Here is a 12,159-nt window from a genome sequence, read left to right on the forward strand (position 1 = left end):
GCTTCCACAGCTGCAGAGGCGTAATGAGTGTGGATGTGAGGTCAGATGGCTCATGGCAGACTTCAGAGAGCTAAATGTGAGAGCAGGAGTGCCCTGGGTTCTGGGGCCTCCAGAACAGCCTGTCTTAGGATCCACAGCAGGGAGTTTGCAGTACCTCTGTTAAACGACAGGCTGATCTGCTGGGGCAGGGTGGGAAAGGACGACCTTAATATGTTGCAGTATGTTTTTGGTTTGTTTTTTCCTCTTGAGGGAAGTCCCAGAGTTGTCTTGCTTTGCAGATGGTGGTGGGTGGGTGAGCTGCCTGTTTCTATGGAACAAGGATATGGTCTGTTTGCTCAGCAGAGCAAATCAGAGCTGTCCTTCCCCTGAATGCTTTGTCTTCTCTATACAGCCAGCTGTCTGCTATCAAGCCATCACAAAGAAGCTGAAGGTTTGTGAAGAGGTAAGGCAAATCTTGGTTTTGATGGATTTTCCCCATTGTCATGAGGCCTTGCAGTTCCTCCAGAGCTGTGCATTCTATTTTTTTATTATTTTTTTCCCCCTCTTTCCACCCCACCCCACTCCCCCAGGAGACAGGATCCACCTCCATCCAGGCAGCAGACAGCACAGCAGTCAATGGCAGCATCACGCCTACAGACAAAAAGTAAGATCTCCAACACACTTCAGCCATTTCCCTTTCTTTCTCTCCTTCACAGCTCTCACATGCAGCCACTGCCCAGCTGGTCACTGCGAGTGAATAAACCTCACATTCCCCTCCAACTACACATCTGCTCTGTCCTCGTGTGAAACTCTGATCTGGGGGCTAATGGGGGAGGGAGCAGCTGAAAAAGGTGGGGCTGTACAGTACAAAGCTCAGAGTAAGTTCTGTCCCAGATACAGCTGCAGTTTGGGGTGTTGCCTCTCCAGCAGGTCCCACTGCAGGGCATTAGCAGCAGTATCCTGAGTGTTGGGTGAGGTAGGAAGATAAAAGTCGTGCCTGGCACTTGGCTGGGGTTGTTTAATCAGTCTCCTGAGCGTGCAGAAGACAAGAGGAAGAGGGAGGTGTGTTCCCTCATCACAAGACCGTTGCTGTGTAGCACGTGAGCTCTCTGGTTTCTTTTCAACACCCCCTTTCTCCTCCGGAGAGTGAGAGGAGCCCAACTGGAGCTTCCTGTTTCACTCTGTAGCTTCCGCCCTGTTCAAACGCAGCTCAGGCCGCTCTCACTGTTTGCCGTTGGGGCCTGGCTCACGGGATGTCAGTTCTCACCTCTGCTCCCGGGGAACCAAAGTAACAATGAAGCTGTTCAGGTAAAACAGTCTCTCAGGAAAGGGTGGCTCAGAGGTGGGTAGGGAAGGAAGGAGTATCTCTGCTTATCTGGAGGCTTGAAAACAGGTGGACCTTGTTTGGGCTATGTAAGGAGCCTGTAGTGACTTGCTCTGCCCTGACTAAATTAGTTTGCTCAAAGGAAAGGCAGCATGGCTAGCTGGGAAAGGACAAGGTGGCTTGTGAAAGCCACAGTGCAGCTGCTAATTCTGCAGAGCTAACTGGGGGATTTCCAGGTAGATTTCATTGTGAAGTTACATCAGACTTGTAGCTCAATGCTTTCAAATCTCTCCTAGAGCTGTGGGTTTTGTGAGAAGCTGCATGATGGATAAAAGGGTCTTGCAGCAATATCTGCAAAGAAATTCCTGCTGCGGGTGAGACTGTAGGGATGGAACCTGTTGGCACATTGACAGTTTATTGAATGGGGAGAGCAAAACTCTTTCCAGCTTGAGGGTGGAGGAAGAGGGCAAGGCAGCTGCTGTCTGGGACTCATTGTGACCTGTACTGGCCTGATACTTCCTTTCTTCCTGTGTCTGAAATTGCAGCTGTAGAGCAGGGACTAGATCTTTGGTCTGTGCATGATGCTTAGCCCAGTAGTCCTTGCTGGGCTTTATTACAGCAAATATTGTGATGTATCATTCAATTATATAGGCAAGCATTGTGTGTGTGACTTAGTTTTAAAAACAGAAGATTAATTAGAGAAGCACCTGCTGATCTTTAAATGTTCCCTTTAACTTCAGTATGGCAGTGGCTGGCAACAGAAAGCACACAAAGAGGAATTTTAATAAAACAAACCAAAACCCACAAGCAAAGAAAGGCCCCCAGGCAAACAAAAAGAACCCAGACCACCCAAACTCTTACCATTTATGTGATCTTGTGAAGTAGGCTGAAGACTTTCTCCAGAAAATTGTTAGGGATGCTTGGTAAGCAAAATAAATCCCAGCTGGACTTTAAAGCTGAGTATCTGCCCATTCTAGCTGAGGCTGCAGTGGAACATGTTTGGGGATTTTTTTTTTTTTGCTGGTGATGCTCCAAAGTTTTCTCTTCATCATACTCAACACCATGAGAGATGGACACCAATTGCTTTCTCTTGCATTCATGTTTATCTCTACCCCTCAGGATAGGATTTCTGGGCCTTGGCCTGATGGGAAGTGGCATTGTCTCTAACTTGCTGAAGATGGGTCACACTGTCACTGTCTGGAACCGGACTGCTGAGAAGGTAGGCTTGTGCCTAAGCCTTTCTTGGAACATGCAGTTACCCCCTGAGCTCCATGAGGCCTGGGTTCATCTGTCAGTGGTGCCTGGGAGAGGATGCCAGAGGAACACAAGGATGTGCTTGCCACCGTGTTCCTGTTTTCTGGGTGCTCATTGGTGGGCACTTGTGACCAGGTGCTCCTGTGGTCTGTCCTAGTGTGGTCACTTCTGTGTGACCAGTCCCACCCCATTGCCATTTTGTGTGGGAGCAGAGAGTTCTTGGAAAAATTAAACCCTTATGTATGAGTCGAGAATTGGGCTGTAATGTGCCTCTAGAAATACTGCTGATGTAAATATCCAGTGCCCTGCAGCTGGACAGAAAGGCCAGGTATGGGGAGTTATCCCAGGAGAGGAGTGGCAAGATGTGCCACTCACCCACAGCCTTGTCTGCATCCATTGTACTGGTGGGGTTTTGGTAACAAGGGTTCTGTTGATAACCTGCTGTGTCATGAGACCAGGATGAGAAGGGTTTTATGGGGCCATTCAAAGTGAAGATGGGGCTTAGAATGCACTTACATTCTGGGCAGTGTTATTCTTTGTAGTGGAGGAGGAAAAGTAGGTAACTGGGGGAGATGTGGTACTCAGATGATGCTGTGCAATATCCAAGCAGGAAGGGCTCTGTAGTTACTTTGTTAGAAGGGTTTAAAAGATTTATCTTTTTTTAATAGCAAAACATGACAAGTATGAGGACATAAGGTAAGAAGGAACTAAGATTTTGAAGCAGAAGCCCACCCAAACACATCACTCTCAGCTTGGCATATTCCTGTTTAGTATCTAGAAACACCTTTTTCTATGTCCTTTTACCAAATTTTTTCTCTAATCTCTCTTCCCAAACCCACAGCATTCTTCTTGTTTCACCTAAGTGTTTTGTTTATTTGTCTTTCTTTGAAAGTTCTTTGCCTGGGTTTTCAGAAAAGCTCTGTGTGTGTGGACAAAGCAAGAGAAGATGACCAAGTTACTGTGTAATTAACATGCCAGACTCTTTCAGCAAAATGCAAAGAACCCATTTGCTCTGTACTTAATTTTTCTTACCTTTGGATTTGTGCCTTTTGCAGTGTGATTTGTTCATCCAGGAGGGTGCACGGCTGGGAAGAACCCCTGCTGAAGTTGTCTCCACCTGTGACATCACCTTTGCCTGTGTTTCAGATCCAAAAGCAGCAAAGGATGTAAGGATTAGCTCTGATCTTACCTCCGCCGGTTAGACTTTGAGACCCAAGGCACTGAGTGCCAGTTCTGATTCTTGCTAACCACAGCAGCCTGGGTTGCTGTAGATGCTGAGTAGTGCAGCTTTGTAAAAATAAATGTCCAAACAAAAATCACACTGTTAAAAATCTAACCCTTTGAGGGCAGGTTCTGCTTCCCCTCTGGCTCCCCTGGCCTCCTGTGTCCTGCAGGGTTGGGGTTTCCCTGCAGACACCCTATTGCTTTACCGCTCTTCTCTTCTCCACAGCTGGTGCTGGGTCCGAGTGGAGTGTTGCAGGGGATCCGCCCGGGGAAGTGCTACGTGGACATGTCCACTGTGGATGCAGATACAGTCACAGAGCTGGCCCAGGTAAACCCTGAAATGAGCCTTGTAACAGCTGTGAGTCAGCAGCAATTCTGCAGTTCCTGTTGCTTCAGGTGGTTTATTACCTGTTGTCTGGAAATCTTCAGGCTTCTTTTGGGAGACCCTCAAGTTCCAGGCAAATTAGACAAACTGGTGTGTCAAATCTTGACCAGCAAACAGAATTGGATGAGATGTTGCCTGGTGATACCAGCAAAACCTGTAGATTTGGCAGGGCTGTTAGCTGGCACCAGTGCAAACAGACAGACAAATTTTGATCCTTTAAGAAGTATTTATAGCCAGATTGGTATTCTGTAGCAAACTGGATGGTAAAGCCACGTCTGGATTAATAACTGTACTTAAATTGATAAAATGCCTAATCTGCTTAGTTTAAATGTTCTGACAAAAAGAATGCCCTCAGGTTTCATTCTGTAGAAATATTATTAGAGAAGGACTACTGCAGAAGTGTTCTGGTTACTTCTGCTGTGGTAGCAGATGTGTTGGTGATGCAGTATTGTGTAACACTGATTTGGAGAATAAAGGTTATACATATTAGTAAACCTCTGGCTGAAGAGATCTGTCAACAGCCTTTCCTCTCTGGGGAAAAGGGGGAAAACATCCTAATGGTCCATCTTCTCATGTTCCCACACCACATGTGTACCTTCAGTCCCTTGGCCAGTACAGGGTGCCATGGCTAAAGCACGTCAGTTCAGCTGCTTAAAACATGCACAGCAGTGATGGGTGCAGGAAGGTCTTTCTGGAGCATGAGGGCAACTTTTGGTCTTAAATACCCTTTCAAGGATACAGTGCATCCCGTGTTAGTGCTTTCCTCTCCTGTTTATATGTTAGAGCTATTTGTTCTGCTTTAAAATTCCATGCTCAGGGGCAGGAATGCCCCAAGTGATGTTCCTGCTGCTGTCCACGCACAGCTAACAGAGATGCTCTTTTCCAGGTGATAGTGTCCCGGGGTGGTCGCTTTCTGGAAGCACCAGTCTCAGGAAACCAGCAGCTCTCTAATGATGGGATGCTCGTGATCCTGGCAGCTGGTGACAGGGGTTTATATGAGGACTGCAGCAGCTGTTTCCAAGCCATGGGAAAGACCTCGTTTTTCCTAGGTAATTGAAACACAGAGGGCCTGACAGCAGTTTCTTAGTGCAAAGACTGGGAAATTCAGCAAGGAGTCAGGGACATAGATGTCATCTGTTTCTTGTCTCCTTGGGCAGCGTGGGAAATTGACCTGTTCCTCTGGAACTTGGCCAGTTTCAGAGCCTGCAGGCTAAGGTTTCTTTTTTGAATACTGTCTCATCTTAAAGGATCTGTAATTCTTTTGGGTTTAAATCATACTTTGATACAATTTCTCCATTCCTTTGAATGCTTGAAAAAAGAGAACATTTTCTGAAGTCTTCCAGGGGAAGGGAGAGCTGCTGAGTGCTTGATGCAAAGGCTCTAGTGGTGTTACTGCTGTGTGGGCTGGGGGAGCAGGGCTGCTCTTTCTCTTCTGGAGGAATCCCAATGGTGTGTCTCACTCCCAGGTGAAGTGGGCAATGCTGCCAAGATGATGCTGATTGTGAACATGGTCCAAGGCAGCTTCATGGCAACAATAGCAGAAGGACTGACTTTGGCTCAAGTGACTGGCCAGTCCCAGCAGACCCTCCTGGATATCCTCAATCAGGGACAACTTGCCAGCATCTTCCTGGACCAGAAGTGCCAAAGTAAAGTTCTCTTACATGGTTTTTATTACAGGGCATTTGTTACAACTTAGCAGGATTTCAGGTACTGGCAGAAGGGAGTAAATAAGCATCCCATCTTCATCAGCTTGGGCATATGGTTGTTCTAAGCATTCTGGAGATGAAGAGCTGAATTACATTCCTTCCCCTTCATAGCCAGGGCTTCTGAGAATATGAACTAGGACTGCGTGGGGCTTGAGTTAGGATTTCATTGGGGCAGGGTAACAAGTGAAATGGAGGGCAAGCTGCTTAGAAATCTGAAGTCACTTTGTCAGTGGGCAACAGTGGCATCATCTGCTGTGGCCAGATGAGGACAGAGAGTAGAGAACAGGAGAGCTAAAAGCAGTGATCAGCAAGGGAAAGGGAGGTGGGTGTTGAATTGCATCCCCTGGCAGCGTGAGCTTGGCTTACCTTTTGCATGCATCCCTCTCAACAGATATCTTGCAAGGAAACTTTAAACCTGATTTCTACCTGAAATACATACAGAAGGATCTTAGATTAGCTATTGCACTGGGTGATTCTGTCAACCACCCAACTCCCATGGCAGCTGCTGCCAACGAGGTAAGAGTTGTCCAGTGTTCAGACATGTGTTCTTCATTTATTCAACAGAGCAATTTGTCAACAAGAGGCACAAGTCTGAGAATTACATCATCTCTAAGACAAGGAAATGGTGATTGAACTATATTTTGACCAGGGCAACATTGGATTTGTTTTGATTGTAGAGGCTCTTAGAATGTCACATCAGGAAACACAGATGGCCTCAGTAAGACCTGGCATATTCTAATCTGCACTGCTCTGATTGCTTGAAATACTGTGCAGGTCTCTGATTGCAGTGGTCAGCAAGGGAATTTTTGTGCTGGGGAAGGGCTTCACACGAGTGCAGGCTCTGATCCTTTTCTGATTTCTGTTCTCTAGGTCTACAAACGAGCAAAAGCATTGGACCAATCTGACAACGACATGTCTGCAGTGTACAGGGCCTACATCCACTAGGCTGCACCCTTCTTACTGTTCATACGATGATTATTGATTAATATTATTATGATACTGGGTTTTAACTCTGGACCAGTCCATCTCTGTCTTTCCATTTCCTTTTATACACAGACTTTGAGACCTGCCACCGAGGCAGCTGCTGCAGTGAGCCTTCCCCTGTGGCAGGAGGGGGGGAGGAGGGGGCTCGGACTGTTGCGGTCTAATTAGAAAAGTCCATGCCATGCACTGACAGTCGTGGGACGGAACAGCGGCGATTGTTCAGAAGCTCTGAGGCAACTCTGCCAGAAACCTGCTGCTTGGCTGCTTTTATTTTCCTCTTTGTTTGCTTGTCCAAGATGCTGTTTCTAACAACTCCCTTTCTCCTTTGCTGTGAAATGATGTGTGTGTTGGACTCTCTGCATCAAGGGGACAGATGACAAACATCCCATCTACCTGTGAATATCACTCAAGTCCTTGGTCCCAACTAAGGAGAGGGGCGTTCCTGTTAATTGGCACTGTTAGAGAACAAAGCACCTCCCATGGAGGAGAAGGGCAGTTCCAGAAGGTAATGGAGGATGCATGCAACACTGTCTTGATTCTGTTCTTTTTGAACTTCCACCTCCCCAGCACCTTGATGGAGGAATTCCTGTACTGTTAAAGACAACACATTGAATCCATGTCTTCCCCTGTACAGACAGCTATAGCTTAGGGAACACAAACTGTACTGAAAATGGGAGAATGCCAGTGTCAATGAGCCTCCTAAAACGCTAATCACAGCCCATCCAAAACAGATTAGAGAGCAACATGTTTGCAATAGAAAACTGCAAGAGAAGCACAGAGCCTAAAACTGGCCTAGAGATGTTATTTGCTCCTGGCCCTAGCTTATGTTCTGCTACTTCTTGCTTTTTTTTAGCCCTTGTAGTCAGTAATTACAAAGGTCTTGGATTATAGGAGTGTCCTAAGCAGGGTGATGAATCTGAAAGGGGTGAGAAGAATGATCCAAGAGACTGAGAATCCTGAGCTCCTTTCCATGGTCTCTTGCCTTTGCATGGTGGTTACATCTCTCAGCCTGTTTGCCCATCTATAAAGGTGGGTGGTTACCTACCTCATAGGGACACTTTTGTGTACTGACTAGTCATCTTTATACATGTCAGATTTTCCATACATGTTCTTAGGTGTTACTGCTCTGGGTACAAACTAGCACAGCATGAGCCTTTTCCCTGAATCTGTGATGCTGCTCGTGGACAGATACCAACTTCTAGAAAGACCAGTAGCTAAAATGGGCGAGGCAAAGATCACTGCTGAGCTTTAGTTTAGAAATGGGTGACATGAACTGCACAGATGCCAAGGCTAGAGATCAGAGATGCTCTCGGTGTTGATAGCAGAGCAACCCAGAGTCCAAAGGATGCCTGTCTCAAAATGCACAGAGTGTGGGGTTTGGTTGGTTTGTTTTTTAAATTCTTGGCCTTTTAGGAGTGTTCTTGCATTTTAGATTTTAGAGTTAGGAAAATGCCAGTGAGAAACTTTGGCCAAAAGCACTTCTCAGTGGCACAGTCTCTCTCCTTCCTTGGGCTGGGATTCTGAAAGGAAAGAAAACAGATTAGGCAGAGCTCCTTTAAATCCATGAAGTCTGCCCCTCCTACCTTTGTTTTTTTTTCTAGGAAGTTAATGGTTGTGTAAGGAAATTTTCCCCTTTGCTAGAATTTCTTACCAATCCTGCTTTTTGCAACATACACAAATGGTTCAGGGGCACCTTGTTAGGAAACAGAGTGTCAAATACTCATTTTGAATCCCAACATGTAATGCCTCACGCTGTAAATGTTACTTTGAGTATTTCACCTCCTGTGATCTCTGTGGGCTAATGCTGTGTTCTGCATTACTTGTGTCCTGTGGTGAACAGCTGGCAACAGAGCTGTCAGACCTCACTGCCCATCGATCAGTGTGTGAGCAATGCTGGTTACACATCCGTGTTCCTTTGGCAGTGCTGCTGCCATCCTGCCTGGAGGTATCCTTAGGAAAGTGCCCAGGATAACCAGGCACTGACCTGCTTTGCCACACTGCACTTCCCCATCCAGAACTCTGCTGTTCTCATCTGATGTCCTTGGTTAAACACACCACAGTAAAGGAATCACTCAAATGGGTTATGCATTGAGGGCATCTGGGGGAAGTTGTGGGTTTGGGGGTAGGAGATCAGACTACAGGTTTTACAGTGGAAAATTTTGGGGAGGAAGAGGTTGGTACTGTCTCAGGTGCAACTGAGAGTGAACTGTGCCAAGCAGGTTCAGCACTGTCCCCTCCCTGTCCCTGCCCTCTTGGGCCAGAGTGAAGGTGAATGTGTCTGAGCAAAGGTAATGGACAATCTCCCTCTGTTACTTTGGGGTGCCTCTGGATACAGTGAGAATGCCAAAGGAGCTCTCAAGTCCTGTGACAGATATTTCATAGTGAATTCAAAGAACCAGTCCTTAGGCAGCTCACTCTACTGCAGGGTTTGTTTTCCAGAAATACTGTAGTTCCCAGAATGGAGATGGTTATTTCTGTGGGAGTGGCAGGTACAGACTAACTCAACACTGTAATTTATCCTGGGCAAGTCTGACTGCAGCTTTGGGCTGATGTCCAGGGTGGGTGGCTGTAGAGTGGCTGTGGGGCTGCCTGGTACAGTCACAGGTGTGCCAGGGAGGAGCAGGAGGAGAGCAAGAGCTCTGGTGTGGCTGTGCAGTGAGGAGGAGGGATGGAAATGGGGAAAACCGGACTGTTCCAGATGCTGGTGACATTGCTGTCAGTCTCAGATTCTTGTATTTATGTCTGTAGCCTCTGAACATGGATCTCAATCTGTTTCCTAGGCCTGAGATTTGGGGGAGGGAGGTGGGGGAAGCAGTGGATTGAGAGATGCTCTAATAAAACCGGCTAGTCAATGTTGTCTTAATATTGTTGACAATTCTGTAAAGTTTCTTTTTATGAGGATTTGTTTTAGCAATTTGCTTTCTTTTGACTCCCTCCTTTTTAAAGAGAAAATGTGACACTTGTGAAAAGCTTGTAAGAAAAGCAGTTTCCTTCTTCCTCGATGATAGATCCTATAGTTCATTAAGGTTGTGAATTTTTATTTTCTTGCCTTGTTTTTAATTAACGTTTGTCATTCAGAATAGGATGTGTGGAAAATGTTTAAATGGCAAAACAAAGATTTTTTTTTTTGTGCAATTAACAAAGCTACTGGCAAAAAGAATAAAACCTTTCTTGGTAACACAATGTTCTTGTGACACTTTCTAAAGCCTGTCAGAGCTGTCTTGGGGCAGTAAGGAAACACGTCTTGGGGCATTAAGGAAACACATTTAGGAACTCAGAAGTGCTGAAAACCAGAGGTGTTCTGAGAGCACTTAGGATGAAGCCTGGAACTCTCAGGGAGGCATTGCAGAGGATGTTTGGATTCATTGCAGCCTCTGTGTGCAGAGGACTCCACAGATCTCAGGTGAGAGGAGGAGGCTTAGTTTTAATATTCTGGTGTTTATGACAACCTGTGTAAGTGTTGGGTTGTCGGGGCACGTCGGGGATCACCATTATTGGGGTTCCCTTACCCTGAGCACGGGGGCAGCGTGAATGACGGTCAGGAGAGCTCAGGCACAGCAGCAGCAGAAGGTTTACAAGACTTTATTCAAGATAGTTTCACAGACAGTTTCCTCATAGCTCATAGTTAGTAGCTCATAGTAGTAGTAGTTCCTAGTAGTTATAGTTAGTAGTAGATATAGAGGTAGTTCTATTCTCAGTAATATCCCCACCTTTTATATCCTCTCACATCCAACTTGTCATGACATTATTGGCCAGCCCATTCACCTCACATTCACCAAAGCATCTCATTGATCACAAGACCCCACACCCTCTACAGGTAGTTCTCTTCTCTTTAAGGGAGAACTCTAAACTGCTTTCCTTAAGGGATGCACTCTCTGTCACCCCGACATTGGGTATCCCTCCTTCTGGCAATTTTGAGCACTAAGTCTTAGAATCAGCCTGGTCCAAGTGGAAGATTCTCTGGCCATGGCAGGGATGTGGGATGGGATTAGCACTAAGATCCCTCAAGCCAAACCATTCCATGATTCTGAACACTGACTCAGCAGTGCGTTGGCTATTCCAAGACAGTCTTTGCCAGCTCTGGAGTACTGCTCATGGATACTCTGGCAGGTTTTGCAGCTGCTGCAGTTCCTGCTGAGGCACCAGGGGTTAGTGCTGCTCGGGGGGGGCTGCAGGTGCAGGAGCTCCACGTGCCCGAGGAGCCACTCCCTGTGAGCCCCGACCGCAGCAGGGGCAGCTCCAGAGCTGTGCTGGCAGCGGGAGCTGGTGCTGTTGGCAGCTCATTGCCAGGCCCGGGGCGCGGATTCGGTGCTGGTGCTGCCCCCGATCCAGCAGCACGGCCAGTTCAGAGAGGAGAGGGTGAGAATAGTGTGGCAGCAGGCCCAGGGCAGTGACCCTTCCCCTGGACTCTGCCTTGGGGAGGCCACACCTTGAGTGTTGTGTTCAGACTTGAGAGATGGGCTGATTGCAATGGGATGAAGTTCAACAAGGCCAAGTGCAGGTCCTGCCCTTTGGCCACCCCAACCCCTGCAGTGCTCCAGGCTGGGCACAGAGTGGCTGGAGAGCAGCCAGGCAGAGGGACCTGGGGGGACTGAGGGACAGGAAGCTCAACAGGAGCCACCAGTGTGCCCAGGTGGCCAAGAAGGCCAAGGGGATCCTGGCCTGGATCCAAACTAGCGTGGCCAGCAGGCCCAGGGCAGTGACCCTTCCCCTGGACTCTGCCTTGGGGAGGCCACACCTTGAGTGTTGTGTTCAGTTCTGGGCCCCTCAGTTGAGGCAAGAGATTGAGGGGCTGGAGCGGGGCCAGAGAAGAGCAACGAGGCTGGAGAAGGGACTGGATGTGGCTCTGAGTGTCCTCTTAAACACCTCCAGGGGCAGAGAATCCACCATGTCTTGATCCAACCCCACTGTGATCACCAGCCCAGGGCACAGAGTGCCCTGGGCTGGTGATCACAGTGGGGTTGGATCAAGGGTTGATGATCTCAGAGGTCTCTTCCAACCCAACTGAGAAGAGAAGCGCAACGAGGCTGGAGAAGGGACTGGAGCACAAGTGCTGTGGGGAGAGGCTGAGGGAGCTGGGGGTGTTTGGCCTGGAGAAGAGGAGGCTCAGAGGTGACCTCAGCACTGTCTGGAACTGCCTGAAGGGAAGTTCTGGCCAGCTGAGGGTTGGTCTCTTCTCCCAGGGACTCAGCAATAGGACAAGGGGGCACGATGGGCTCAAGCTCTGCCAGGGGAAATTGAAGTTGGAGATCAGAAAGAAATTCTTCGCAGAGAGAGTGCTCAGAGAGGGGGTGGATTCTCCA

At 47.7% G+C, this 12,159-nt stretch overlaps 1 protein-coding gene across 4 annotated transcripts in view; it reads left to right on the top strand.

The window, feature by feature from the left end:
* GLYR1 (glyoxylate reductase 1 homolog) overlaps window positions 1-10,039 on the top strand; it is a 28,185-nt gene extending 18,146 nt beyond the window's left edge. For 3 of the 4 annotated variants that reach the window (XM_071570738.1, XM_071570740.1, XM_071570741.1), the window contains 9 exons: window positions 392-442; window positions 570-643; window positions 2,423-2,522; window positions 3,613-3,723; window positions 4,008-4,109; window positions 5,053-5,215; window positions 5,633-5,812; window positions 6,264-6,388; window positions 6,743-10,039. In XM_071570738.1, coding sequence (XP_071426839.1) covers window positions 392-442; window positions 570-643; window positions 2,423-2,522; window positions 3,613-3,723; window positions 4,008-4,109; window positions 5,053-5,215; window positions 5,633-5,812; window positions 6,264-6,388; window positions 6,743-6,817 — 981 coding nt within the window. In that variant the 3' untranslated portion in view covers window positions 6,818-10,039. The remainder of the gene's footprint in view (window positions 1-391; window positions 443-569; window positions 644-2,422; window positions 2,523-3,612; window positions 3,724-4,007; window positions 4,110-5,052; window positions 5,216-5,632; window positions 5,813-6,263; window positions 6,389-6,742) is intronic. The other variant, XM_071570739.1, reaches the window with a different exon arrangement.
* Window positions 10,040-12,159: the final 2,120 nt, after the last annotated feature.

This window comes from Pithys albifrons, chromosome 16 (assembly GCF_047495875.1).
Source record: "Pithys albifrons albifrons isolate INPA30051 chromosome 16, PitAlb_v1, whole genome shotgun sequence".
NCBI classification, from domain to species: domain Eukaryota; kingdom Metazoa; phylum Chordata; class Aves; order Passeriformes; family Thamnophilidae; genus Pithys; species Pithys albifrons.